This window comes from Mya arenaria, chromosome 14, assembly GCF_026914265.1.
Source record: "Mya arenaria isolate MELC-2E11 chromosome 14, ASM2691426v1".
NCBI classification, from domain to species: Eukaryota; Metazoa; Mollusca; class Bivalvia; order Myida; family Myidae; genus Mya; species Mya arenaria.
Window position 1 is genome coordinate 33,881,298 of NC_069135.1, and position 27,564 is coordinate 33,908,861.

At 37.1% G+C, this 27,564-nt stretch overlaps 2 protein-coding genes across 2 annotated transcripts; both read right to left on the minus strand.

Annotated features, from left to right (window-relative positions):
• Positions 1-2,660: 2,660 nt before the first annotated feature.
• Positions 2,661-9,574, minus strand: LOC128218073 (uncharacterized). The gene is made up of 4 exons (XM_052925603.1): positions 8,413-9,574; positions 4,814-5,033; positions 4,419-4,523; positions 2,661-4,151 (listed from the first exon to the last, which is right to left on the minus strand). The coding sequence occupies exons 1-4, from the start codon at positions 8,497-8,499 to the stop codon at positions 3,379-3,381; spliced, it is 1,185 nt and encodes a 394-aa protein (XP_052781563.1). The 5' UTR covers positions 8,500-9,574; the 3' UTR covers positions 2,661-3,378.
• Positions 9,575-11,556: 1,982 nt separating this feature from the next.
• On the minus strand, positions 11,557-19,977 carry LOC128216582 (cysteine and tyrosine-rich protein 1-like). Its single transcript, XM_052923191.1, has 4 exons — positions 19,488-19,977; positions 13,562-13,661; positions 12,477-12,628; positions 11,557-11,856 (listed from the first exon to the last, which is right to left on the minus strand). The coding sequence occupies exons 1-4, from the start codon at positions 19,501-19,503 to the stop codon at positions 11,609-11,611; spliced, it is 516 nt and encodes a 171-aa protein (XP_052779151.1). The 5' UTR covers positions 19,504-19,977; the 3' UTR covers positions 11,557-11,608.
• Positions 19,978-27,564: the final 7,587 nt, after the last annotated feature.

Genomic DNA, 27,564 nt, shown 5'->3' on the forward strand with positions numbered 1-27,564 from the left:
CGTTAGACCAATAGCATTAGGCCTCTAAGTAAAGAAATAATGTATACCTACAGTCATGTACGGTGCCGAATTCTAGCATGACATGATGGTGCTAGATCGTCCAAAGCTTGGAACATACGCTTAGCAGCTAAATAACATCTTTCAACGACATGGCATTGAGTCTGCTAAGATGGCTCCTGTTCGAGCTGGAGATAGACAATCGCAAACTAACGTTTCTACAGAAGTTATTCACCTTGCCCAATGAACATTTCTCAAACGCGAAAAATTATTTACCGACTAATGAGTTCAGAGGATACATTCGACCGTCATGAACAACCTACTGGTTTATATCCGAACCTCGACATTTCCAAGTAAATAAGCCGGTGGAAAATCGTTAATTCTAAATATTTAACTTTCATACAAATGTTTGAAAGCCAGAACACAAAGTGATGAAGCCCTCGAAGATATATGTCTTATTTAATACATTCATTTATTAATACTTTCATTGCAAACTTTCAATAGAGTGTCCAAGAATTGAAACAAATTCAACTTTCCTGTATTGCAATGGAACCGACAGGGATAAGCAGAGAAGCCAAATATGTATCCATGAAAAAACTAAAACGTACTTGTTGGTTTAGAGAATGTATGTGAAAACATGTTGAATATTGTTAGGAGGTCATTGTTTCGTTGCTTCCCTCGAAACCAGAGGGACACATATTGGTGCAAATACGGATCGAACCGACTAAAGCGGGCAAGAGACAGAAGATGCGATGTGCGCTTGAGCTTAACGTAGGCGAGTTGTATCAAATACATGTCTAGAGTGCCTGAGGATTCAACACCTCGGACTAGAGTCATTCCTTGGTAGGTCAGATCAGTGTCTAGTCGTTGAGTTATTGAATTAATTTAAATGTGTTTACATGTATACAATTTTAACCTGTCTCACTCCCTCTGAAGAGGCTGATATTTGGATATGTCATTGGGAGGGCACGGAATTTGGTGAACAGTATATTTAGCTTGGTATCACAAACATATTTAATATAGAATTCATGAGTATTTTTAAACAATGTATGTGTAGTCTTTTGATGTTGATGTAGCTTGGTATTTGGCCATTATGCCCTTAAAAAATAACTAGTTTTCCGTCGATACGTAAAGTAGGTATATGAGGGGTTTGAACCTGATTCCGAAGATGTATGGCAAACAGGATTCATCTGGTCTGGTAGGTATTATATATTATTTTTTCCCATTAATGATCACGTCTTTGGCTCTGCAGTAATAAGGTATATCTCTTCTTTGTTATTTAAATTCGTACGTAGCGGAAAAAAATAGATATTTAAGGATAACCTTCGAGAAAATCGATGTTTATATTTAATAATGGAAATCAAGAATTTGGGATTTGTTCTACCATTTACGCTGAAAAACATACCACTTTGCAAAAAATGCTAATCAATTGTTGTCTTCTAGGCCTGTCCGTGTTATTCTAATTGTTTTATTTTAAAAGCGCAAATACTCAATTGATATTTGCGTTTGAATATCACTCATGAAATATTTCATGTAAAACAATTAAAGATCCTAAACGGTGCCCCTGTTGTACCGTTAAAGGACGACTCATGGGTGTTTCAATTCGAATATTCCAATTAACAATAGAACACCATGTCACGTTCGTATTTGCCCTGTACGAATCTTCCAGAATCAATAAACATGGACAAACACACCCGAACTTATGGTGGCATATACCTGCCGTAAGATAACCTGTTAACGTTCGCGAATTGTTTCGTGTTAACCACTGAAATTTCGCGATAATTATCTAGCTATCTAGTTAATATTCACGAAACCTTTTCGGTAAGATAAATATCATGAGACTAAAAACTGTCTTGAAAGTGCCCATGCAGAACTGCCACCTGCTACCTCTTTAGGAGTACAACAGTAACAGGTTTACTAGTTATGGTTTGCGAATTCCACTTAGTAAGTTATATACTAACTGGTGAACTAGATAAATTCACGAACGCTATCAGTTATATGCCATCATTCGAACTCGCTTGTATTGCCATATAACTCTCCTCGTTATGTGTTATGTCTCAGGACGGCCACGTGCATATGACGTGCCAGAGGAATCTCTATGGTGTCTAAAGCAAGGAGGTTTTTGGGAGTCTTGAATCGTCTGAGTCTTGGACGCCAGATTTGTCACCGGTTGAACGAGGTGCCCTTGGCCAAGGCTGGTTGAGAAGTCAGGATGATATTAAGATGCAATCCAGTCTCTTGACATGTCTGATCAAGATGTCACGTTTTGAGGTTAAACACTAGAAACTGACCAAATTGTTCGAAATCCGAGAAGACTTGAATGGTTTGCAAACGTCCAATTACTTGTTTATATCCTACTGTTATTCTCCTTTTTTTCTAATTCACTCTACTTGCAGTCTTGTCTTTATAAGTAAACAGTTTTCAGTTATAAATCAACGAACATTCTTCAGGATTTTACCAGTGACTCGAAGCATCTATTCAATATGTAAAGTATCACAGATGTTTATCAAATATGGAATATTGAACGCGTTATATAGTTCCAATAAAAAATACGGCGTCCCATTCAAATTCCACTGCGACATGTTGTAATTTATCATGGTTATTTCTTCACTTAAGAAATCAGGTCAAGGTACTTATTCGATTAACAAAAAAAGGAAGCGCCCTTACAGTTTCCACATATAATGTTCCATTGTTTAATATACAATTCTAAAAAAGGTTTGCTTATAATACATGGTATGAAAACGAAATACACGGACACAGTAAGTATTTATAAAGTGGTATTGGCATATTTTGACATTTTCTAATACTAGTATATAAACATTTGATATTTCGTGTTTCTGAAATGTTTTCTTTGATATCATACATTTTTTATTTAAACAGTTTGAATTGGAAACATTCTAATCGGTAGATACCATTACATCCTGGTAGTCTTTTGTATATTAACTTGAATTGCGCAACTATAAAAACGGGCGACAGCAATCCAAATAGTCATGTAGTCACAATCGATCTGCACCAATTCATTCGCTGAATGCGAATTAGATAGGAACACATAGAAATTTCACTTAGACAATATTGATGGCAGAATTCTCCGATCCATGGTAGGTCTAGAATTGCAATGGTCAACATCTGTAGACATTTGATATATGCATTTAAGTGTAATTAGTTACTTTATCTATAACTTATTATTAATAATAATAATGATAATAATAATAATAATAATAATAATAATAATAATAATAATAATAATATAATAATAATAATAATAATAATAATAATAATAATGATGATGATGATGATGATGATGATGATGATGATGATGATGATAATAATAATAATAATAATAATAATAATAATAATAATAATAATAATAGTATTAGTAACTTAAAGACTCTCGTCTTGCGGACACTGGGTTGACTCTGTCGAGTCAAAACTTAAATCACAACTTTCAGAATCATCCATTTCGTCCTCTTCACAATATTTCTGAACAACAATTACAGTTACTCGTGGGGAAATATTTGTGCGAGTTTTCATTTGACCTACATCACTCATTCGTCTATTATGAAACAAAACTCTCGAGTCAAGAAAATCGCAATAAAGCCCATTTTTCGTTCGATAATCACCAAGATCTGACTCACTTTTGAATAAGCGTGAACACCTTTTATTGAATTCTTCATCTCTTTCGGACGAGCTTGCCTTAAGGTCAAGGTCATCTTTGGTATTAGGAGTGAAATCCACCTCTTCCTGTGTGCGTATTTCGTCTATAACAACATCTGTGGCAGTAGCATGTCTATGTAAATTTTCCACACTCCCTATATCGTCAGGAATTTCTTTCACCCCAGAGAAAAACCTTTTGTACAGTAGAACCAGTAGTTTGTAGATTGAAAAGAATACACAGTGAACAATAATGGAGACAACAATCACAATGACTAGAATAGCACCACTTTTGTTTGGTCGAGACCAGTCTAGATAAAACCGGAAATCGCTTGATTGTTTGGAAGACTGGTATACAGCACACGTTATTGCATGAAAGAGGATGAAAACGGGCGCTTGGTAACAGTGAAGAAACTTGACCGGAATCCGTGTTACAAAGACGCTGTTTGTGATGACGTAGATGGTAGTGAGCAGCACTTTGTTGATAGTCTCAAAGTCCAGACCTAGAGGCATAAAAAAGGTTTAAAGGCATTGTTTTACACAGATTTAAGCAATAATACAATGAAAACTAGATCGCTATAGTCATTTATGTTGCATGTCAAATAATTGCAGTAATTAGAATGCCTCATATTTTGCCGATTAGTAAAACTTACTGTAAACAATGATTTTCTACATTAGTTGTGCTTTTATACCATGAATAAAATGATCTGAATTTTTTAAGTATTCTTAATAATTTCATTACAGTAAGTATTAAATCTTCCGTTACAAACCTTCATACAATATGGACACATGCATCACTGTATGTGTTACAGCGACGACGTTGTTAGTACTGTAGAGAATCCACTGCACCTTCAAAATAACTGGCATCCTTGCTCCTGAAACATATAATTATTCGCCATAATGGATACTTCGTATGTGTGCGTGAAAACACTCTTTAACACAATCTGAAAATTGGGCGTGAACACATAAAATATACCAAGGTAGAAATTGTTAACGAGGTCTCCAAATTTTTATGATTTTATATAACATACATTGCTACGTTTGACACCATATGTTTTAAAGTCATCTCGGATGAGGGATTTTAGGTGCCTTCTAAAGTCCAACACAAATTTTTACTGGGTCATAATGCAAGTGGATATTATTGTACACTCATAAAACCAATTACCTTTAAGCAAACGGTTTGAAGATATCGAACCCAGGAGCCGAACCGTCGTTTCACAGGTCAGTGTCAACGACATAAGACAGTAAGACCAGTTCCTCAAATAGAGCAGCCAGTATTTGCGGTGCTCTTTACGAGTGGAGTAGAACACATCTAACAGCAGAGTGGTGGTAAAGAACAGCAACCAGATGACGCTCCACACTAGGCCGAACCATGGACTGAGAAACTGGAATTTGAAATAATATACTCCTATAACCCGGTATCTAAGACGAGAATGTGTCGCTTGCTTGGAGCGTCCACTTCTGTGATTATCATGCAACAGTCAATCTTGAGAGAAACAGATGTAACGATTGTTGATAATTAACAAGCTATAACACCCGAATGAAGAGTGTAATGATTAAAATCAGTTGCCATACTATGCATATAAAAATTGCGATCACATATGGTTAAGAATGGATAAGAAATGCTCGATTTTCAGAGAGGAAAAATAAATTTGGTCAAGTCTTTTCAATTTCTGGGCCTTAACGCTGTTATAAATGAGAACTTTTTTGCGTGTGTGTTTAAGATAGTATCCCCATAACCAGCGTCATTCGTGCGCTGAGGAAAGAAATTCGTGAGTAAAACAGAGCACAAAGAATAGGTTTGAGATAAAATGCTTTGACACATTGTAACCCAGTGCTGCAAAAGTTAGACTACGTAAAGAAAGCGCTACAAGTAAATCTGGTAAACAATCTTAATATCAAGGATCATAACATAATTGTTAATAATGTATCGGTAAAGATAGTAAGCTCACCAATATTTTTGCAAAAGAGCGGACAAGATGAATCGAAATTGTTGATCGAAATTGCTCGATATCTTATGGCAATAAGCATTGGAACTAAGATTGTATAACAAATGCTTACAAAAAAGAGCAAACATCAAGGCGTGTTGCTTGAAAGTAGGCGTCTTTCAATGATACACAGTTGACATAATAAGGGCGGGGGCCCTTTAAATGACAATGACGTCTGAATAAGCATTTATCAAAAGCTAACATTTTCATTATACAATCATAACTACATGGACAAGCCAACCAGCTAAATACTCTAACTATGCCATTGTTGAAATAGACAAGTTTCAGCATGTCAATGTTAAAAAGGACAGGTTTAATACCTTATACCATGACATTGTTTATGAACACAAGTTTCAAGACTTCTTACCATGATATTGTTGAAACGAGCAAGTTTCAAGACCTGTTGACATGACATTGTTTAATGGCACAAGTTTTAAGACTTCTTACCATGACATTGTTTAAAAGCACAAGTTTCAAGACTTCTTACCATGACATTGTTTAAAAGGACAAGTTTCAAGACTTCTTACCATGACATTGTTTAAAAGCACAAGTTCCAAGATTTCTTACCATGATGTTGTTTAAAAGCACAAGTTTTAAGATTTCTTACCATGATATTGTTTAAAAGCACAAGTTTCAAGACTTCTTACCATGACATTGTTTAAAATCACAAGTTTCAAGATTTCTTACCATGACATTGTTTAAAAGCACAAGTTTCAAGATTTCTTTCTATGATATTGTTTAATGGCACAAGTTTCAAGACCTATTACCATGACCTTGTTTAAAAGCACAAGTTTCAAGACCTATTTCCATGACATTGTTTAATGGCACTAGTTTCAAGACCTATTACCATGACCTTGTTTAAAAGCACAAGTTTCAATACCTATTACCATGACATTGTTTAAAAGCACAAGTTTCAAGACCTATTACAATGACATTGTTTGAAAGCACAAGTTTCAAGACATATTACAATGACCTTGTTTAAAAGCACAAGTTTCAAGACCTTTTACAATGACCTTGTTTAAAAGCACAAGTTTCAAGACCTATTATCATGACCTTGTTTAAAAGCACAAGTTTCAAGACCTATTACCATGACCTTGTTTAAAAGCACAAGTTTCAAGACCTCTTACCATGATCTTGTTGAAATATACACGTTTCAAAACCTGTTGACATTACTTTGTTTAAATTGACAAGTTTTAAGACCTCTAACCATGACCTTGTTGAAATCCACAAGTTTGAAGACCTTTTACCATGACAATGTTTAAATGCATAAGTTTCAATACCTCTTATCATGCAATATTTAAATGCACAAGTTTCAAGACCTGTAGCCATGACCTTGTTCAAAATCACAAGTTTCAAGTCAGAAAACCATGACAGTGTTTAAATGCACGAGTTTCAAAACCTGTAGCCATGACCTTGTTAAAAGGCACACGTTTCGAGACCTCAAACAATGACATTGGTTACATGTACAAGATTTCCCGTCTCGAATCGGTTATAATGTTGGCGTTACCGCCTCGGAATGGTCAGAATGTTGGGATTACCGCTTCAAACAGTCAGAATATTGGCGTTTCCGACTAGGAACGGTCAAAATGTTGGGGATAACGCATCAGAGCGGTCAAATGTTGGGGCTACCGCATCGAAACTGTCAGAATGTTGGAGCTACCGCCTCGAATCTGTCAGAATATTCTGGTTACCTCCTCGAAACTGACAGAATGTTGGGGCTACCGCCTCACAACGATCAAAATGTTGGGGTTACCGCATCGGAACTGTCAGAATGTTGGGACTACCGCCTCAGAATGGTCAGAATGATGGGGTTACCGCCTCGGAACTGACAGAAAATTAGGATATCGACTCGGAACGGTCAGAATGTTGGGTCTACCGCCTCGGAACGGTCAGAAAGTTGGGATTACCGCCTCGGAACGGTCAGAATGTTGGACTTACCGTCTCGGAACGGTCAGAATGTTGGAGATACCGCCTCGGAACGGTCAGAATGTTGGAGATACCACCTCGGAACAGTCAGAATGTTGGGGATACTGTATCAGAGCGGTCAGAATGTTGAGATTACCGCCTCGGAACGGTCAGAAAGTTGGGGTTACCGCCTCGGAACGGTCAGACTGTTGGGGTTACCGCCTCGGAACGGTCAGACTGTTGGGATGTTGGGATTACGGTCTCGAAACGGTCAGAATTTTGGGGTTACCGTCTCGGAACGATCAGAATGTTGGGGATAATGTATCAGAACGGTCAAAATGTTGGAGATACTGTATCAGAACGGTCAGAAAGTTGGGGATACCGCATCGGAACGGTCAGACTGGTGGGATGTTGGGCCTACCGCCTCGAAACGGTCAGAATTTTGGGGTTACCGTCTCGGAACGTTCAGAATGTTGGGGATACTGTATCAGAGCGGTCAGAATGTTGGGGCTACCGCCTCGTTATGGTCAGAATGTTGGGATTACCGCATCGGAACGGTCAGAATGGTGGGGTTACTGCCTCGGAACGGTCGGACTGTTGGGATTATCGCATCGGAACGGTCAAATGTTGGGATTACCGCCTCGGGACGGTCAGAAAGTTGGAGATACCTTATCGGAACGGTCAGAATGTTAAAAATACCACCTCTGAACCATCTAAAAATTGGAATTACCGCCTCAAATAGGTCAGAATGGTAATGGTTACCTCCTCGGAATGGTTAAAATGTTGGGGTGACCGCCTCGGAACGGTCAGAATGTTAGAAATGCCGCCTTGTAACGGTCAGCGGAAAAGGAATTACTATTTAAAAACAAACCTTTGATGTGATGAAATCAGTGGGTCTGCTGTGTTGAAGGTCAATGTCTCTACACTGTGGTCTTCTACATCTCACACTACATCTCATTCTTAACTCTGTCACGGGTGTACTATCATATCATTTCTTTCCAAATGATGATATACCTGCGTCGCACTTACGGCATTTCAACTAGCTCTCCACTGTCGCTTGTTTCTTTGTTACGCTTTTCAACAAATGCATCTTTTTTGTCTTTATCCGTCTTTTACTCCGTCTTTATTACTTTATGTCTTCTTTCCTCTCTGCTCTCTCTTGTTCTCTCTTGTTTTATACTTATTCCATATTACCTCCTTCTCAGCTTTCAAACTTGTACGCGATATGAATCCATATTCTCTTGTTTGTTCATATCAATTCTATGACAATGAGTTCATGGTCAAGTTTAAATCAATTTTTGTATTAACAATATCATGCTTTAAAGGCAAGTCTAATGTTTAAATGAAAACATTTATTTGTACTCTTATTTAACACTTCTTTCAAATCTGTACTTTTAAATCAGTATTCAAGTCGGCAGCTATCTTTTATAATCGTAAAAGAAATTTGATATTCTTATTAACAGTATAAAGGACCTCATGCGACAAGGTCTCCTAATAATTATCCATAATATTTATACCGTTTTCATGCAAAATGATTAATTTTTTTTTGCAAAATTGCACTTTAAAAAAGTTGATCTTCAATATAATATATCCGTCCATATCATATTCAATTTAAAGTTGTTTATAATTAATCTTTGAAAGTCAAATATCGAGCTGATCCTACCTAAGCCGATTATTAAACGTTTAAAATCATTGAAAAAAACTTCCCCCACTTTATATTCCTTTCATTTAAAAAATCATTTAACCCCATTGCTCTTGAATATTGACATGGGTCCGAACTATTCCTGCAGCTTTCTCATACATTTACGTATAACTAACACCCACCGTATTTAATCCGAAAATACAGATTTTGTTTCCAAAACTACCTTCGCTAAAGCGAATCTTGCAAACGCACCGTTAACGTAGTTGATGTCATTTCTTTAAAATATATGAACAGTTCTGAATGTTAAGAGTCTAACTGATTTTCAAGTCTGATTGCAAAATTCGGTCGTGCACTTTTGTCAAATATCTTAAACAAAACGAATTCAACAATGTCATTCTCTGTAAAGCATTACTCGTCGTTTGATTGAGCTTGAAACATTATACCTATAAACAGATAGATGGACCTTTCAATGGGACGAGCTTTTCAGTAGCGCTTAACCAGTCTTCGCGATCTAGTGACGATCTATTTCAAATCAGTTTTTATTATGATTTACCCTACAATAGATCTGTTTTATGCATTTAAGTTGTTCCCTGGGCCTTTGCCAAACCTTGGTCTACTTTTGTTATTGGATACTATTCCAATATTATCCAACTGGGCATTTTGAAAAGGGGTTGAACGCTAATTCTGAAGATTAGAATTTAAACATTTTTAAATCGATCAATCTCTCGTATTATCGATGAATAATTTGAAATACAAATAGACAAACTATTATGCTTTGAAGATATTTCTCCTTCTTAACAGTGGCAATGCACTCATTAAATAACGTATATGAACTATCTTTCTTTAAGTATTGAATTATAAGCATTTTTAAAATATCTCAAAGGTCACCCCACAAGTTTAAAGCTGCACTCTCACAGATATACCATTTTTACAACTTTTTTATTTTTTTGTCTTGGAAAGGGCATTTTTTGCACAAATATCTACAAACCATTGATATGAGTTTGCTGACAAAATTCAGATCGTAAATTTTCACAATTCCGTTCGAAAATTAATGTTTTATGGATTAAAAATTCATAAAACATTATTTTTTTAACTTAAATACAAAAATCTGCGATCTAATGTTTTGGCAGCAATCTTATATAACTGGTCTCCATGGATTTTCGCAAAAATTGGCTCGTTCCAAGACAAAAAAATAATAAAAAGTTGTCAAAACGTTCAATCTGTTAAAGGGTAGCTTTAGGAAAGGCATTTGCAAAAAAACAGGTTTGTGTGTACCTAAAATATAAAGCACAGTGTGTGTGTACTGTACGTATAAAGCAATATATATCTTTCTGTTAATATCTCTGTAAACTTTAAATAATTTGAATGTAATTGCTTATCCATATATTTATATTTGATTGATCCTCCCATTTTTTGCATATTTGTAATTATGTTTAATAATCATCAATTATTGGTGAAAAAATAAAGCATATTGAGTTTAATTGATTTGAATTGAGGCAAAGATTGTAATCAGTTTAAACGTGAATTTTTTGACGTCTTAAATTTCATAAGACTTGAATCAATCAGAAATAACAATTACACATGTTCAAGTATTAAATAATATGTATTAGCCAAGGGCTTGAATGAGATTTTCAATATACAAGTAGTGTTCTTAATCTTTTAAATGAATATGGTGGGGATCATGGTGTTGTTGTTTTTCAGTGTAAAAAAGCAATATACCACTGAATGCGATCATGAATGAGTCGAAAATGAAGTTGTTGAATATGTGTCCCAGCATTTTGCGTGTTGACGTTAGAGAAGCACTTTGAGAACGGGCTAAAATGTCAAAACCGTGAAATCCGAGTAAAATTAAATCTGCAAAAATCCACGAGAGTCAAAACGACATTCCAGATCAAAACTCATTACTAATAACGCTTTGATTATACACACATCTGGTTAAATCTCTTAAAAGATACTTATTTTCATAATAAAAATAATGACGCACTATTTTCTTCTATGACGTCATTTTAACATCGCGTAATGATACGTCATTGGAGTGAAATACGGCCGTATTGCACTGGAGTAGAAAACAAACTACTGCATTTTGCGAAATGTTTTGTGTGTGGAATTATGATGGGTTTCCTTATGATGAGAGAAACTTTGAAGTCTTAATATTAGTCCACTGTTCAAACTCTGTAAACGACTGAAAATTTGCAAAAAAAAATGCTATATAGCAATTAAACATAATTAAAGTTTAAAAATTGTGAATAACTTAATGATTTCGAATTTATTACGATCTGGGATTATCTTTCTTTAACATTTAAAACACATCATAAATAACAAAATTCTTCAACCATACTGCTTGAATCAGTGTATACAGGTTCAATTGTTTAAAGTATGAGTTGATAAATAAGACAATCGGTAAAGTTGTTGTTTTCTTTTATGATTAAAACTTGCTCTGCTGCTCATGGTTTCCGGTTGCTCCAGGGTGGGGCAGGGAGTATGCCGGGGGCGGGGGATAAACTTGGCCCGGGGGATAACCGGGCTCGTACCCGGGAGACAGGGGGAAGGCGGACCCTGGGTTTCCCGGATGCATGTGCGACTGCTGGCTACTTCCGGTAAACATATGCGGTGTATGGTACCCTGGCGGCAACCTGGTCTCCATGGGCTGTCCGTACGATGCAGTGTTTTGAACTGAAAGAGACGCATTAATATAAGTTTTTAACATCTCCTTTTTCGCAATTTACGTAGCAGAATTAGCATAAAACAATGCCAGTAATAGACATCATATCGAGGGCACAGCGTTTAACGGACATAACTCCTGTGTCTATAAATATGGAGTCACGTGTGTCCTTGTTATTATTGTTAAGTATCTTTTATTCAGTAGCATTTGTCCAGCTTCTGCTAGAACTTCTTTACGAAGCAAATGCAGTAATAGATTGCTTTTAGGTGCACATATTTTTAAAAGTTATACGGTAATGCACCAGGCAATCATAACCAGGGCCCTCCCAGTCCGGGGAATAGCGGGGACTTTCGGTACAGCTAATCCCAGGTAAAATCCTCGCCCTGCTGGCACAAACTGCTGGTAAAATCCCCGCCAAATGCCCCCGCACCCCGAGGACATCCTAGGTAAGGCCCATTCCCCGCTTTTATTTCGGCGCGAAAACAAAACCACCGCATTCACTCGGCACTGCAAGGCCACCTGGAAGGTAAAACACGGCCCATTGTCCCCGCCATCCCTGGTATTCCCCCGAACCTGGGGGGCGTGGTTACAATTCACTGGTGCATAACCAATACTTAGTACGTTAGCCTACCGTAGACGGCGTTGACGTTCGCTTGTCCCCCGTGCGTGTGCCCCACGTGTCCCCTGCTTTTACCGCACATACAGACACAGCAGATAATGAAGGTGATCAGCAGCGCAAACGCCACGACGCCACCGATCACCCCACCGATCATGGACGCCGATCTACAAGTGGAGGTCATTTGAAAGCAGATATATGCATTGCTTACAAAAAACAAATCTAACACTGTATTGAGCAAAATATTTTGATATTTTTTACTGACCAAAATGTAAAAATCAGCTCACCGGCTTCCAATTTGATCAAATGTTTCTTTCAATCTTTCATAAATTAATGTTGCTTCACTTTCCTCTTGCGTTTTATGCATCAGTCAATTGTAACCACGCCCCCACAAGTCCGGGGAATAGCGGGGACTTTGACGTTTGGTCCAGCCCAGCCCGGGTAGAATCCCCGGCCTGCAGGGGACCATGGGGGCCGAGATAACAATTGACTGGTGAATTACGCTACTTCTTAAGATTTTAATTCAGGTCATCTGACTGACTTAGATTACAACCTTATTGGCTGACACATTGGCGACGCAAAATCTGACGCAGGGAGTGTGTATCGCATGAGTGGAAGAGGGCGGACCTTAAACACCCGCAAATGGTGTAATTCTTAATGATAAGGCTTATATGCAATGTCGTTGTCTGTAAAAGTATTTTGTATTCTAAGGAATGGTATAGCCTCCCACGATAATTACACAGACAGGTGCACTTCCTTTTGACCCGTCATAAGTGATAACTTATGTTTAGAAACATCTGGCAACCTTTTACATCAATTAAATTACTACATCTGTTTTCGTGTTTTAATATCTAATATCTAAGCTCCGCCATACTTCAATTAATTCCAAGCGAAATGTATTATTGCATAAATCATTATGATTCCACGGAGTAAAGTCCTAAGGCTTAACTGCTCAATTCAAAATACTGCGCGATCTACTTGCAGCGCAGTAAAATGTAAAATATTTTGACAATTGTAAACCGTTTATACATATCTTATGTTGTTTTCAAAGGAAAATGGCCGAGGGTGCTCCGATTGACTAGAGTAATATAGTTGCTTACCGCATGGGTTGTGCACAGCATCGGTATTCACAGCAACCATGATCGCACTGGTTGTCATTTGTACAATATTCACCCGTCACGTCACAGACGCCCAACACAACTGTAATAAAGACACAATTCGTAAGGAGTTATTTTTCTTTAAAACAATGGCACAATAAACTTCATCATTCATGCAAACACTTGATCCCAATCCATTTTGTCAGTAGGCAAAGACTTTATCCTAATCCATTTTGTAAGAAGATCCAAATCCATTTTGTCCGTAGGCAAAACTTGATCCCAATCCATTTTGTCAGTAGTCAAAAACATAATACCAAACTTGATCCCAATCCATTTTGTCAGAAGGCAAACATTGATCCCAATCCATTTCGTCAGTAGGCAAACACTTGATCCCAATCCATTTTGTCAGTAGGCAAACACTTGATCCCAATCCATTTTGTCAGAAGGCAAATATTGATCCCAATCCATTTTGTCAGTAGGCAAAAACTTGATCCAAATCCATTTCGTCAGTAGGCAAATATTGATCCCAATCCATTTTGTCAGTAGGCAAACACTTGATCCCAATCCATTTTGTCAGTAGGCAAAAACTTGATCCCAATCCATTTTGTCAGTAGGCAAAAACTTGATCCCAATCCATTTGGTCAGTAGCCAAACACTTGATCCAAATTTATTTTGTCAGTAGTCAAAAACATAACACCAAACTTGATCCCAATCTATTTTGTCAGTAGGCAAAAACTTGATCTCAATCCATTTTGTCAGTAGGCAAAAACTTGGTCCCAATCCATTCTGTTCGTAGGCAAAAATTTGAACCAAAATCATTTGTCAGTAGGCAAAAACTTGATCCCAATCCATTTCGTCAGTAGGCAAAAACTTGATCGCAATCCATTTCGTCAGTAGGCAAAAACTTGATCCCAATCCATTTTGTCAGTAGGCAAAAACTTGATCCCAATCCATTTTGTCAGTAGGCAAAAACTTGATCCCAATCCATTTTGTCAGTAGGCAAAAACTTGATCCCAATCCATTTTGTCAGTAGGCAAAAACTTGATTCCAATCCATTTTGTTCGTAGGCAAAAATTTGAACCAAAATCATTTTGTCAGTAGGCAAAAACTTGATCCCAATCCATTTTGTTTATAAGCAAAAACTTGATCCCAATCCATTTTGTCAGTAGGCAAATACTTGATCCAAATCCATTTTGTTAGTTTAATACGCTTAAAACCAAGGTAAAAATTACATATAACGAATCAATATGTTACTTTTTTGAGTCTGAACTCACTGCAGACTCAAAACGTAAGTGAATACGGGTCCTGCTCTGTCGAGTGATTTGGAGCTACTCGTGGTTGTAGTTTGTGGTCGTACATTCGGCTCATGTTGGTTGGCTCGGTTGTTTTTTTTTCGAGATACTATTGTTCATATAAGTATTTATCTTGTTAAAGGTTCTAACATTTTCAGTTTCGTCTAAACGCTTTTGTTCGTTTTCAATTAGTCTTTAATTCCTGAGGACATGATTACGAATATTCTCAAGTTCAAGTCTAGACTCAGAAAAGCATTTATAAAGGAACAAAAATTAATATATATTCCATTTCTTTAACTATAAATGTATGTTTATAATAGTAAAACATTCAAATATGAATATATTTCAGCAAATTTTACCATCAATGCTCTGATAAAAGGAAAATTACAATGAAATGAAGTTTTTCCATAATGAGTCTTAAGTCTGAATTCAGATTTGAGACTGTTCGTTATCAGCGCACTGTCTAGACTACAGTTAATCATAGTGAAACAAAATTCAATTTAATTCACTTGGTTGTTTCAAAAAAGTTACAGAGGTAACGAACCAATGTTAATGCTAAGTCATGATTTCAGAGTGTTGCCAATCACACACCAAAATAATAGAGCAATGATAAACTTATGAACTTACCAAAGATAACGAGGTGAATTATTAAACGGTCCATGCCAAATAAACCTAGAATGTGGAGTAATTAATATATACATTTATATTCTATGCTCTACTGTTTGAAAGTGGGTATTCTACGTGTGTGTGGATATTCTAAGAAATTAATTAATTCATTGAAGTATAAGACCTCGTTTCGAATAATGGCATTGAGATCACTGGGGTGTTCTTTGGTGGCTGAGTGTTTACTTTATATGAAAAGTAAATGGCAAAGTATCAAAATTGTCAATACTTTATTGACCATCAACGAGATAATAAACATTATTTTGTAGTACATGAATTCATTCTTTAAGGAGAGCTGGCTAAAATCTATATCATTTTCTGACGTGCGGTAAATCAATTGCATGGCGTCCTTTTATCAATTTCTGCATTTACTTAGTAAAAGGCAAATATGTCTACGCTGGAAGAAAAGCGTAGTAAAAGCCATTTCCCATGGGAGATAAGTCATTTTATTAGTAAATTAGTTAGTGCAATGCGCCAATCGGTATCGAAACAAATCATTCTGCTGAATTCATATGCCTACTTGACGGCAAAAATGCGCCAAGTGACGGGGCAAAAATGGGCCAGATTTCGGAGCGAAAAATGAGAAAATTGAAGAGGGTTGGAAACTCGTCAAATGGCGGCGTGAAAATGGGCCGAGTGTCGGTGTTAAAATGTTCCAAGTGACGGGGCGAAAATGCGCCAAGTGACGGGGCAAAAATGGGCCAGATTTCGGAGCGAAAAATGAGAAAATTGAAGCGGGTTGGAAACTCGTCAAATGGCGGCGTGAAAATGGGCCGAGTGTCGGTGTTAAAATGTTCCAAGTGACGGGGCGAAAATGCGTCAAGTTGCGGGGCAAAAATGAGCTAAGTGGCGGGTTAAACGCCAAGTGGCGGCGTGAAAATGGGCCGAGTGCTGGGGCGAAAATGCGCCAAATTGCGAGGTGATAGTGTGCCAAGTGGCGGGGCGAAAATGTGCAAAGTGGCTGGGCGAAAATGGCAAGGTGGCGAGGCGAAAATACTCTAAGTGGCGGGGCGAAAATGCGCGAAGTGGCAGGGCAAAAATACGCCGTGTGGCGGGCCGAAAATGCGCAAAGTGGCGGAGTTATAGTTGGCTAAGTGGCTGGGCGAAAATGTGCCAAGTGGCGGCGCAGAAATGCGCCAAGAAGCCGGTAAAAACGCGCTTAGTTGAGGGTGAAAATAGGCCAAGTGGCGGGGCGAAAATGTACGAAAATGCTACAAGTTGATGGTGAAAATAGGCCAAGTGGCGGGCGATAATGCGCCAAGTGGCAAGGCGAAAATGCGCCAAGTGGCGGGCCGAAAATGCGCCAAGTGGCGGGCCGAAAATGCGCCAACTAGCCGGTGAAAATGGGCCAAGTTGCAGTTGAAAATAGACCAAGTGGCGGAGCGAAAATGCGCCAAGTAGCAAGCGAAAATGCGCCAAGTTGTGGAAGAAAATAGGCCAAGTGGCGGGGCGAAAATGCGCCAAATGGCGCCGTTAAAATGGACCAATTGGCGGGCCGAAAATGCGCTAAGTGGCGCGACGAAAATGCACCAACTGGCGGGGCGAAAATGCGCCAAGTTGCTGGTGAAAGAAAATAGGCCAGTTGGCGGGCCGAAAATGCGCGAAGTTTCAGGTGAAAATATGCCAAGTGGCAGGGTGAAAATAGGCATAGTGGCAGGGCGAAAATGCGCCAAGTAGCCGGTGAAATGTGCCAAGTTGCTTGTGAAAATAGGCCAAGTAGAGGGACGAAAATGTGCCAAGTTGCTTGTGAAAATAGGCCAAGTAGAAGACGAAAATGTGCCAAGTTGCAGGTGAAAATAGGCCAAGTGGCGGGGAGAAAATAGGCCAAGTGATGGGGCAAAAAGCGCCAAGTGGCGGGGCAAAAATAGGCCAAGTGGTGGGGCGAAAATGAGCCAAGTAGCCGGTGAAAATGCGCCAAATTGCGGTTGAAAATAGGCAGAAAATAGAAAATTATAATAACTGAAGTTATTTTAACATATAAAAAGAAGAAAATTTCGTTGAGGACCGACTCCTCGTGTGATTTGTTTGAGTTTGCAAATTTAAGGGAGGGAACACTGTGGTGTTTGGTCTTTTACCGAAAAGTAACGTAGGGTACCAGTCTGGCGTGAGACCACAGTTATTTTTACTATATGTTTCATATAGACACTAACCTGGCTTTTGACTTTATACACACCCCAATTGAAAAACAAGGACATGGCATCTCTAGAACAATTCAAGACACAAAATATAATCACAAGAAAACACCATGTTGACCATTGACCCGACTGTCAAAATTGAGTTTAAATACATAACCCTTCCGCCAGGGAGTCAATCGGCTACAAACAACTAATTTTCAGACTTCCACAAGCTATGATTTTTCCAATATTTACATTGAAAACTATCAATTTCTGCAATAGAGTGTCAAATTCAGTCAAGTTCTCTGCAAAAAGAACATTTTTTGCTTCTTTTTCATTCAATTTTAATAAAATATTGATACTTGAACACAATTGAAGGTTGAAATACGAAAGCCAATTGCTTGTTTTTCAATTGGGGCTGTTTTTAAGTGTCTATATAAAATATTTAGTTAAAATAACTTTGGTCTTACACCACCAGTCTAGTGTCATGTTTCGGTTGAAATGTCCCAAATACAATTAGTGGTACTAAAACCCGGCATCCGACATTACCTTCTGATGCCTGGTTGGTTGATACATGGATATTGTGAAATGGTAAATCCATATATCGTAGGACATGGAATTCATTTATGAAATATTACACACTACTGAGGGTCATGGACCGGCCAGTCAGCCCATGAAGGTGTATATGGGCCAAGGCGTTAGTCAATGTTTAATGTTTTGTTGTCATTCACGTTTCAATTTTATATTTAAAAGTTATCTAATAACGTATCAAGTTCCGGCGTTAATTTGACATAAAATGGTCAACTGTTTCCGGTTACGGTCAGGTCGTTCTATTGACATTCTGTTTTATATATAACAGATGCCATGTTAAGTCTCAAAAGGTAAACGGTTTTTTAGTATATTGAAAAAAGCTGCAAGACCGAAACGTCAATAAAGAGTTAAATTAAGGATCATTACGTTTTAGTTCAAATTGGTGCTAGAAATGATACTCATCGGGAACTCAAATGATAAAAATTTTAAAATTGCTTACTTGTATGCTTTCAAAAAAAAAACAGTATCGACGTACTTAGTCTGGTATCAGTACATTGTGGTCGATACCGTATTTAAGCACCACAAACACATACGGTTGTGTTTAAAAGACCGGTCCAAGAGAAATCTCCGTACCGGTCCGGAAAAGAAAGACGCGGTATTCAAGACTGGCCGGCCTGGGAGGTGTATTAAAATATGAAAACATGTATTGCGTTGTGAAGTGCAAGTAGAAATTACATGCAATTTGTAAACAAGACGTTTTATATATATATGCAACAATTAAATGTCTACTTAATGTTAACCAATCACCAATGAACCTTTGTCACTATTGTTGTTGTTCGGTGAAATATAGTAATTTGCGCCAATTTGCAATTAATCGACTTGTACATTGATTTGAGCTAATTTTGATGTATCATTCCCTGTATGGGTTTTATAGTTAGCGTATTAATATGTTCACACGTTGTATATCCAAACATTATCAAGAATCATAAGTAACGTATGTATTATGTATTTGATACAATACATAAAAAGCAGTCGATTGATGTTTGTTATTAATAGAACCTTTAATAATTCGACTTAATAAAATGTATTGATTTGATACAATGAAAACGGTACGGAAATTGTCCGGTCCGGCAAGTCTTTAATAGTCTACATGTATATAAGAGTGTTAAACACTACAAGCAAAAATTGTGAAATGATTCTAATGAATTTTGGTCCGAAGTAAGACGCGCTGGACTTGGAAAGGGGACATAACTCCCCAAGGTCAAACGAAAATCTCCGTACCGGTCCGGAAATAGTATGGATCTCGTCGATATTTTGGATGGGGATTACCTTTCTGCAATTTCATTTGCGGAAATTGTAGGATTTTGTCTTCTTATATTTTCTTAACATGTAAACGTAAAATATGACTGCCCAAAAATATTTAAATCCATCATCCCTTTCAGGAGTTGATGTCTTGTCATCGTACTTTTTTGCAAATTTGAAGTTACAACCCCATTCGGAACTCCTCGGCCATTTTATCGAAAACAACCTCGGATGTATATGGATGGTTTACACACTCAAAAAGTGGTACGTTTAAGTCCGCTGCAAGTAGATCGCGTAGTAATTTTATTTAGCAGTTAAACTTTGTGACTTAACTCTTGGGATTCTTCATTATGTTTGCTATAATACAATTCAATGACAATAAATTTAAACTTAGATCAATAAATACAACTCTAAAACACTACATTTAACTAATGATATAATTCAAAATTTTACGAACTACTTCAACAGATGTACCGGCATACATCCGAGGTTGTTTTCGATAAAATGGCCGAGGAGTTCCGAATGGTTACAACCCGTCAACTTCAGACGATGGTTGGGTATAAAAGACCAACGGAAATCTCCGTACCGATCCGGAAAAAGAAGTTCGGAATAAAAGACTGGCCGATCTAGGTGTATTAAAATATAAATTTATTTATCAATTACAATGTGATCAATTTGGTCCCTGATCAATTTGAGCTATTTTTTATGCATCTTTCTCTATATGGGTTTCTTTTTAATGTAAAACATATTTTATACTTATATTTAATTAGCTGATATATTTTTTTGTTATAACGATTGGTACGGAAATGGTTCGGTCCAGTCAGTATAAATTTTAAACCCGAACGAAATTCTGAAAACTTCCGTACGATTTCTGGACCGGTACGGAAATTTCCGTAACTCCGGAATTGTTCGGCCGGTCTTAAACACTACCAACCTTGACGAGTTATGTCCCCTTTCCAAGCCAAGCTCGTCTTATTTGGGAACAATATGCATTAGAATCAGATCACAATTGTTGCTTCAAGTGTTTAACACTCTTATAGACATGTACGTAGGCTATTTAAGGGAGTAGTACTAATGATTACCTTTCAGCAATTTCATTTGCTGAAATTGTACGGTTTTGTCTTCTTAAATTTTGATAACATATGTACGTCAAATAGGACTGCCCAAAAATATTTAAATCCATCAACCCTTTCAGGAGATGTCTGGTAATCGTACTTTTTGGCAAATTTGAAGTTACAAACCATCAACTTTTGACAAGGGTTGGGTATAGGACTAGCCGGACCGGACCAACGGAAATCTCCGTACCGATCCGGAAAAGAAAGTCGGGAATAAAAGACTTGCCGATCTGGAAGGTGTATTAGAATATGAAATGATGTACTGTTTTGTGAAGTGCATTTTTAATATATATTTTATACTAATATTTAATTAGCTGTTAATTTTTGTTTGTTATTACGATTGGTACGGAAATGGTCCGGTCAGTATAAATTTTAAACACATGAACGAAATTCTGAAAACTTCCGTACGATTTCCGGACCGGTACGGAAATTTCCGTACCTCCGGAATTGTTCGGCCGGTTTTGAACAACCAACCTTGACGAATTATATCCCCTTTCCAAGTCAAGCTCGTATTGTTGTTGCTAGTGTTTAACACTCTTATATACATGTGGGTTATTTAAAGGACAAACTCCTGACCGAAAGTCAGGCTAGTTATGGCAGCAGTTTTTACAAGTTGGAATATGATTGTGACATGCGAGTTCACAGTCCTAAGCGGGGGCTTGCTTACGCTCAGATGAGCTAACAACACTTTCAATGGCCAAACATATGAAATGGCCAATCCATCACCGTATCTTCCTACCTTTATGGTGTATCACCCTACCTTTATGGCGGGGAAAATACTTATTTAATTCAACATGATAATAATTAATTACAAATTACATTGTACATTATCAGTGACACTTGTTTGAGGTTAATGTTTGAAGCTGCTTGCAGACAATGGCATTTATATGGGGCAAGCCTGCCTTTGGATGGTATTTCTTCGCCTCTGGGTTGGAGACATGCCTGAAGACAAGGACCGCTCCCGTTTCCTTCGGACCACCACCGCCCTGGGCTTTGCCATATGGGGCAAACATGTGACTGGTTTGCGGTGGTGGCTGCTAGCTCCTGAATCAGTGTGGGGCCTGTTCACATGGGACACTCTCGCAATTTGGATACCTATAAACATTAAAACAGTGCAATGTAACTATAAGTTTTAGCAAAATGGTTATTCCAATAATGAGACCTTGTCAGAATCACTACATAAAATTGAACATCGATTTACATATATATTAAGACGTTAACAGTTTTTTTTCGGTCCTTGTGGACAAGCTACATATTAATGATTACAATTAAAAATGTCCAACCAAGCCCAAGCTTTCAATTTCTAAAAACCCTTCAGTGCCTTAAAATAGGATCAAGCTCACCACATATTATTTATTTAAGGTATAATTTGGGTAAAACTATCTTTTAACAAGAGCTGTGGTAAAAAAGCACGCTGGACTACGCCGCTTTGACTTAGAAGTGAATACAATCATGATGTATGTGTGTGTCAAAAGCAATGAAAATCAAATTAAAAAGTAAACAGTGACCATAACTCTCGGGGGCCCAAAACACAATCTCATGAAAGGTCTCTATAAACTCTTTATATATACCAAGTTTGCTCGCAATATGTACCCTTACTTAAGTTATCCAATACCAACCATTTTTCTATTAATAGTAGCTTTGACCTTGACCTTGATCCTATGGGCCTCGAATGCAATCCCATGAAAGGTCTCCATAAACTCTTCCGATATACCAAGATACATGTAGGTCACTAGATGTCAAACCTAGCTAAAGTTATTCGATACATAAGATGACTTTGACGCTGCCCTCCCACCAGCCCGTCCAAACAATGACACAAGTCATTCTTATAACTTGTTTTCCCTTTGTGAAAATCTGGTTAAGAATATAAACATGTGCTTGTCAAAAGAAATAAAAAGAAATTTTAAAAAAAGTTAATCAAATGTAACCTTATTGTAAGATGGTTGTCATTCACTGTGCGAAATATTAAGTCAATTGAATGAAGGGTACCGGTATAGAAGTTTTTCTTATTAAAATCCCAACTTGCCCTAAAACTTTAATGTAAATTTCTATGTGAATCAGGGGCCATAACTTGTATTAAGGTGATATGGAGTTATGTAACCTCATTGTGTGTTGGTCCTGAACAACTGTGTGAAGTATTAAGTCAATTGAATGAAGGGACTATTCTAAGCAGTTATTAATAAATATCATAACCTGCCCTAAAACTTTAAACTAAGTTCCAAAGTCAATCAGGGGCCATAATTTGTATTAAGGATAATATGGAGTTATCTAACCTCATTATGTGATGGCCCTGAACAACTGTGTGAAGTATTAAGTCAATTGAATGAAGGGTATTGGACTGATAAGAGAAAATCCCAACTTGCCATACAACTTAAACCTGCCCTAAACCTTTAACCCAAGTTCCTAAGTCAATCAGGGGCCATAACTTGTATTAAGGATAATATGGAGTGATGTAACCTCATTGAGTGATGGTCCTGAACAACTGTGTGAAATATCAAGTCAATTGAATGAAGGGTATAAAAGTTATTTTTAATAACCCAACCTGCCCTAAAACTTTAACCTAAGTTCCGTAGTCAGTCAGGGGCTATAATTCATATAAAGGATAATATGGAGTTATCTTACCTCATTATGTGATGGTCCTGAACAACTGTGTGAAGTATTAAGAGAATTGAATGAAGGGTATTGGACTTATAGGTGAAAATCCCAACTTGCCATAAAACTTGAACCGGACACCGTCGCTGGGGCGAGAAGTATAGCTCTCCTTATTCTTTGAATAGTCGAACAAAAGTTTTGAAAAATTCAATTTTTAACAACCTACATGTACATGTAAATGCAGAAGCATGATTTTACGACTGCCCATTACAATAGATCCATTAACTGTTTATGTGCAAGACTAACAAGTGCCTACCAGAATGATACAGCCCTTCTTCTTACGATCCATTTCTGCTACTTTGGACCCGCTGCCATCCATGTCTGTATAGCCCTTCTTCATTGCCTGGTTGCCTAGAATAAGTGTAAAAATACCAAAAACATTAATTATAGAAAGAAACAAAAAGTTTTCATAACCTGGTGACCAGTACTATTTCACCTAATTACATATAAAATATACTCGACCAGGTCAGGCCCAACTTTCATGTCAAGTTTAATGACCATAGGTCCAGGTATTGTTGAGTTTGCTTTCAAGATCACTGTGACCTTGACCTTTGACCTCTAAAATAAATATATATAAATATTCTGCTAGTGTGCCTATTATGAAAATGTATTCATTTAATTACTGCCATAAGAAAAAAATGCTTTAAAACTATGAGATATGTTTCATTATTTTACTGTGCACATATTGTTATTAAGTTCTATCTTAATAAGAAGTCTGATGTGCTCTGGTCAAAAAGTAGGTACAAAGTAGAAGGGCAAGACAATTGTTTTGACCATGTGTTTCAAATTAAGCCTACTAAATCTGACTTCACAAAAATTGTCGTTCTGACAGACATGACAGGTAAATTTTGAGTCAGGTTTTTAGCATGAAGACCAGTATCAATGTTTTAGCCTTAATGTGCTAGAAAAACATAACACATGTTTCCATTTGTGGCTTTCGGCACAGTGCCTTTAGAAAAAGCAATCTCTTGGTTGTTACAATATCAATTCACTTTTATTTTGTTCTATCTATTCAGTCTGACAGATTTTCTGACATTCTTAGAGATTTTTGTGTGTTGTCAGACCAAATGTCTGACAATTTTTCCAAATTTCAGGAAGTCTGCTACTTTTAAGAGATCACAAGATTTTTCTGTGATTTCACTTCTATTGCGTAGTTTTGTATCGGCAAGGATCATATTTTAACTTGACTCACTTTTATGAAGACTGTCATTCTGTGCAAAGGTTTTGATACTTAAATTTTATTGCCTAATCAGAAGATTTTATTAAAACAAAACTTATCACCTTTTTCGGGAAAATGATGAAAATGTCTGATAAATCAAGGGAAATAAGTCCAAGACAACAGGTCAGATAAGTCCATACTTGAAATTGGCCACGCTTTTATGGTCATACTTGTTATTTTTATAAATATTTAAGGATTGGGGAATAAATGAAGGTGATAAACATTTTACCGGTAGTGACCTACTTTTTGACACACAGTCTCACCAAGTTTTCAAGTTTATTGGGAATAAAATGTAATATAAACCAAATGTAGCCGAAGTGTTATTAGGATATTTACCAAAGATCTCAATAGATCCCCTGTTAAGTGAACGTAACCTATGTGTTAATTAGTAAGTATCTTTAATTGTCATATTTCACGCCAAGCAAGATGTGTTCAGCCATCTTGGGACAATGGGAACATAACAATCCAAGTCTGTACAGCGCCACTGTGCCTGAAATAAGTTGGCAAATAACCTGTACATTCAGAGAAAAAAAAAAAAAACATTTCATAAATATGAAGTTACCAGGTGAAGTACTGTTTACCCGAAGAATAAAAATTTCAAACTATCTAGATTTCATTAAGATAAACGTGAACAATGACAAAGAAACAAGAGGAACAAGTCAATGAGTATTAACTGCTAGCTTATATTAGCTGAGTGAACCACATGAGTATGACAGTCCCTATAATGATTCATTTTATCATAGAAGTCATACAAGAAGTATTGGCAACTATAATTAAGAATTAAACGCAAGATTTTGCACAAAACTTCCAAAGACAACACTCAGAAATTATCACAATTAAAACTTGATATTCTACTGTATTCTTAAAACTAGATGCCCAATGTCAACAAAGCCTGTTGAAATAACCTTTGACACAGACAAAATGCTCATCTGTACATTTGCAATACAGAATAAGATGGCATTGAAGAATACATGGAATCTGTGACACCACGCCTTAGCATAGTGAACCTCCATTTCAAGTTCTTTTGATAATCCTATAATGAATGGTCAAGATACAGCCTGGACAAGGATCATTTCAACCTTTGACCTCGAAGTGTGACCTTTGAGATACAGACTCAGGTCTTGTGCGCAACACAGAACCTAATCGTGGTGAACCTTTATGGCATTCCTTTAATGCATAGTCAAGACATAGCCCAGACAAGGATCAGTTTAACCTTTGACCTCTAACCTTAACCTTTGAAATACAGACCTGCATCTTGTGCCAACACACCACCTTATCATGGTGTACCTTCATGGCAAGTTTTGGATAATCCTAAAATACATGGTCAAGATACATCCTGGACAAGTGCAACCTTTGACCTCTAACCTTCATTTTCACCTTTGAGATACAGACTGGAGTCTTGTGTGCGACATGCCTTCGTATCATGGTGAACTTTCCTTGCTAGATTTTTGAAAATCTTTTTTTGCATACAGCCCGGACAAAACATTTCATCTTTTGACACTTAACCTTGACCTGACTTTAACCTTGCTTTACTTCACCCTTTTAAATTATAAGTATATCAAGCACAATTGATGAGCCTAAATGCAATATGGCACACTAATAGTGCAGATACTGACTATTTCTGTGGTATGTGTAAATTAACATATGTGTGTAACTACATGTGTAAATTAATTACCTCTATTAAAAGTTTTATGTACAGTGTTTACGTATTATTTGAATTGCCCTTGTACATTGGACTAAGTTAATTGTGTATCAATCTTTTACTGTATTATTTCACAGCAAACCAGATGCTTTAAACAAGTACCTGCTTGCTACCATCCTCCAAAGGTCAATCAGGGCCCCTCATCACCCCAGTCTTTATAGCACAAGTTCTTGCCTGAAATAAGTGGGAACATACCATGTACATTCAGAATAACCACTAGATAAAACGCTAGAGATTGTTACCTGCTGATCTACTATTTAACATGATGAATCCAATCTTTAACCAGATTTCATCAAAACAACAATAAAGGGAGATAATTCAAACATTGATGGGCAAAATTAAATAAGGCCACCAGTCAGTTTCTCAGCTGAGAAACCAATTTAAAATAAACTCACACATAGTGATCAATTTACCCAGACAATAAAAGTTATCACAATATTGTGTTTATGAAGCAATTCCTACAAAGTTCCTTGTAGAGATTCATATACAAATGTGGAAGTACAATTGCATAAGCTTAAAGGAATCCAAATGAACATTAATCATTACCTTAGTATTTGGAAGAAGTATTCCACGTGATAAATTACAGCATAGTGCTACGTCGGAAGGTAACTTTACCATTATGAATGAAACATAGCGCAGTCTACGCCGCTTTATAGAGCCCCGTATTCGGTCTGATACCAGAGTTTGATTGAGAGTTTAGTTCAGAGCTTCAATACACAAAACAGGTTTATCAAAGTGTTTGAGTAAACTTATCACCTAATCAAACTCAAGTTATGAAACTGCCCTATGTTTCATTCAAAATGGTGAAGAAAAATTAAAGTTATCTTTGTTTTAAATCTTCATTCTAAGCAAAATGGTGCCTTCCGATGTAGCATTTATGACTAGAGTTATCACGTGGTAGACACACACTCCACGCTGCACTGCGACGGGAAAACCTGAAATGAAATAAAGTACCTTAAGTTTCACTATGTATCTAAATCTCATAAATCAGCATCTGAAGAGCATTAAAATTAACACAAATAATAAAATTACAATACAATGACAAAACATCTAAATGAATGTGGTGAAACAATGTGTAGGGGAGTATTTAGACAAATTTCGAAGAAACAATGGGTACTACCAGGTCTTCCGCAGGATATATAATGCAGGACCAGGAGGTATCCTCGTCCAAATGGACATCGTCACAAGAGGTGTTTGCCCCTCACTTTCTGGGACACCCGTATGACGGACATAAAGTGTAAAACTTTGTTCAACAGATTGTTTAACAACTTCCATGCGAACACCCACTTTCCTCCTTGGTGGGCCCACCTCCAAATGTGTACATACAAGATAAGAACCCCTTACAACCATGCCCACAACTCCTAGTCTCAAAATAGTCTTTAAACTCCCTTTGAAAGCTTGAAGAGATAATTGTGT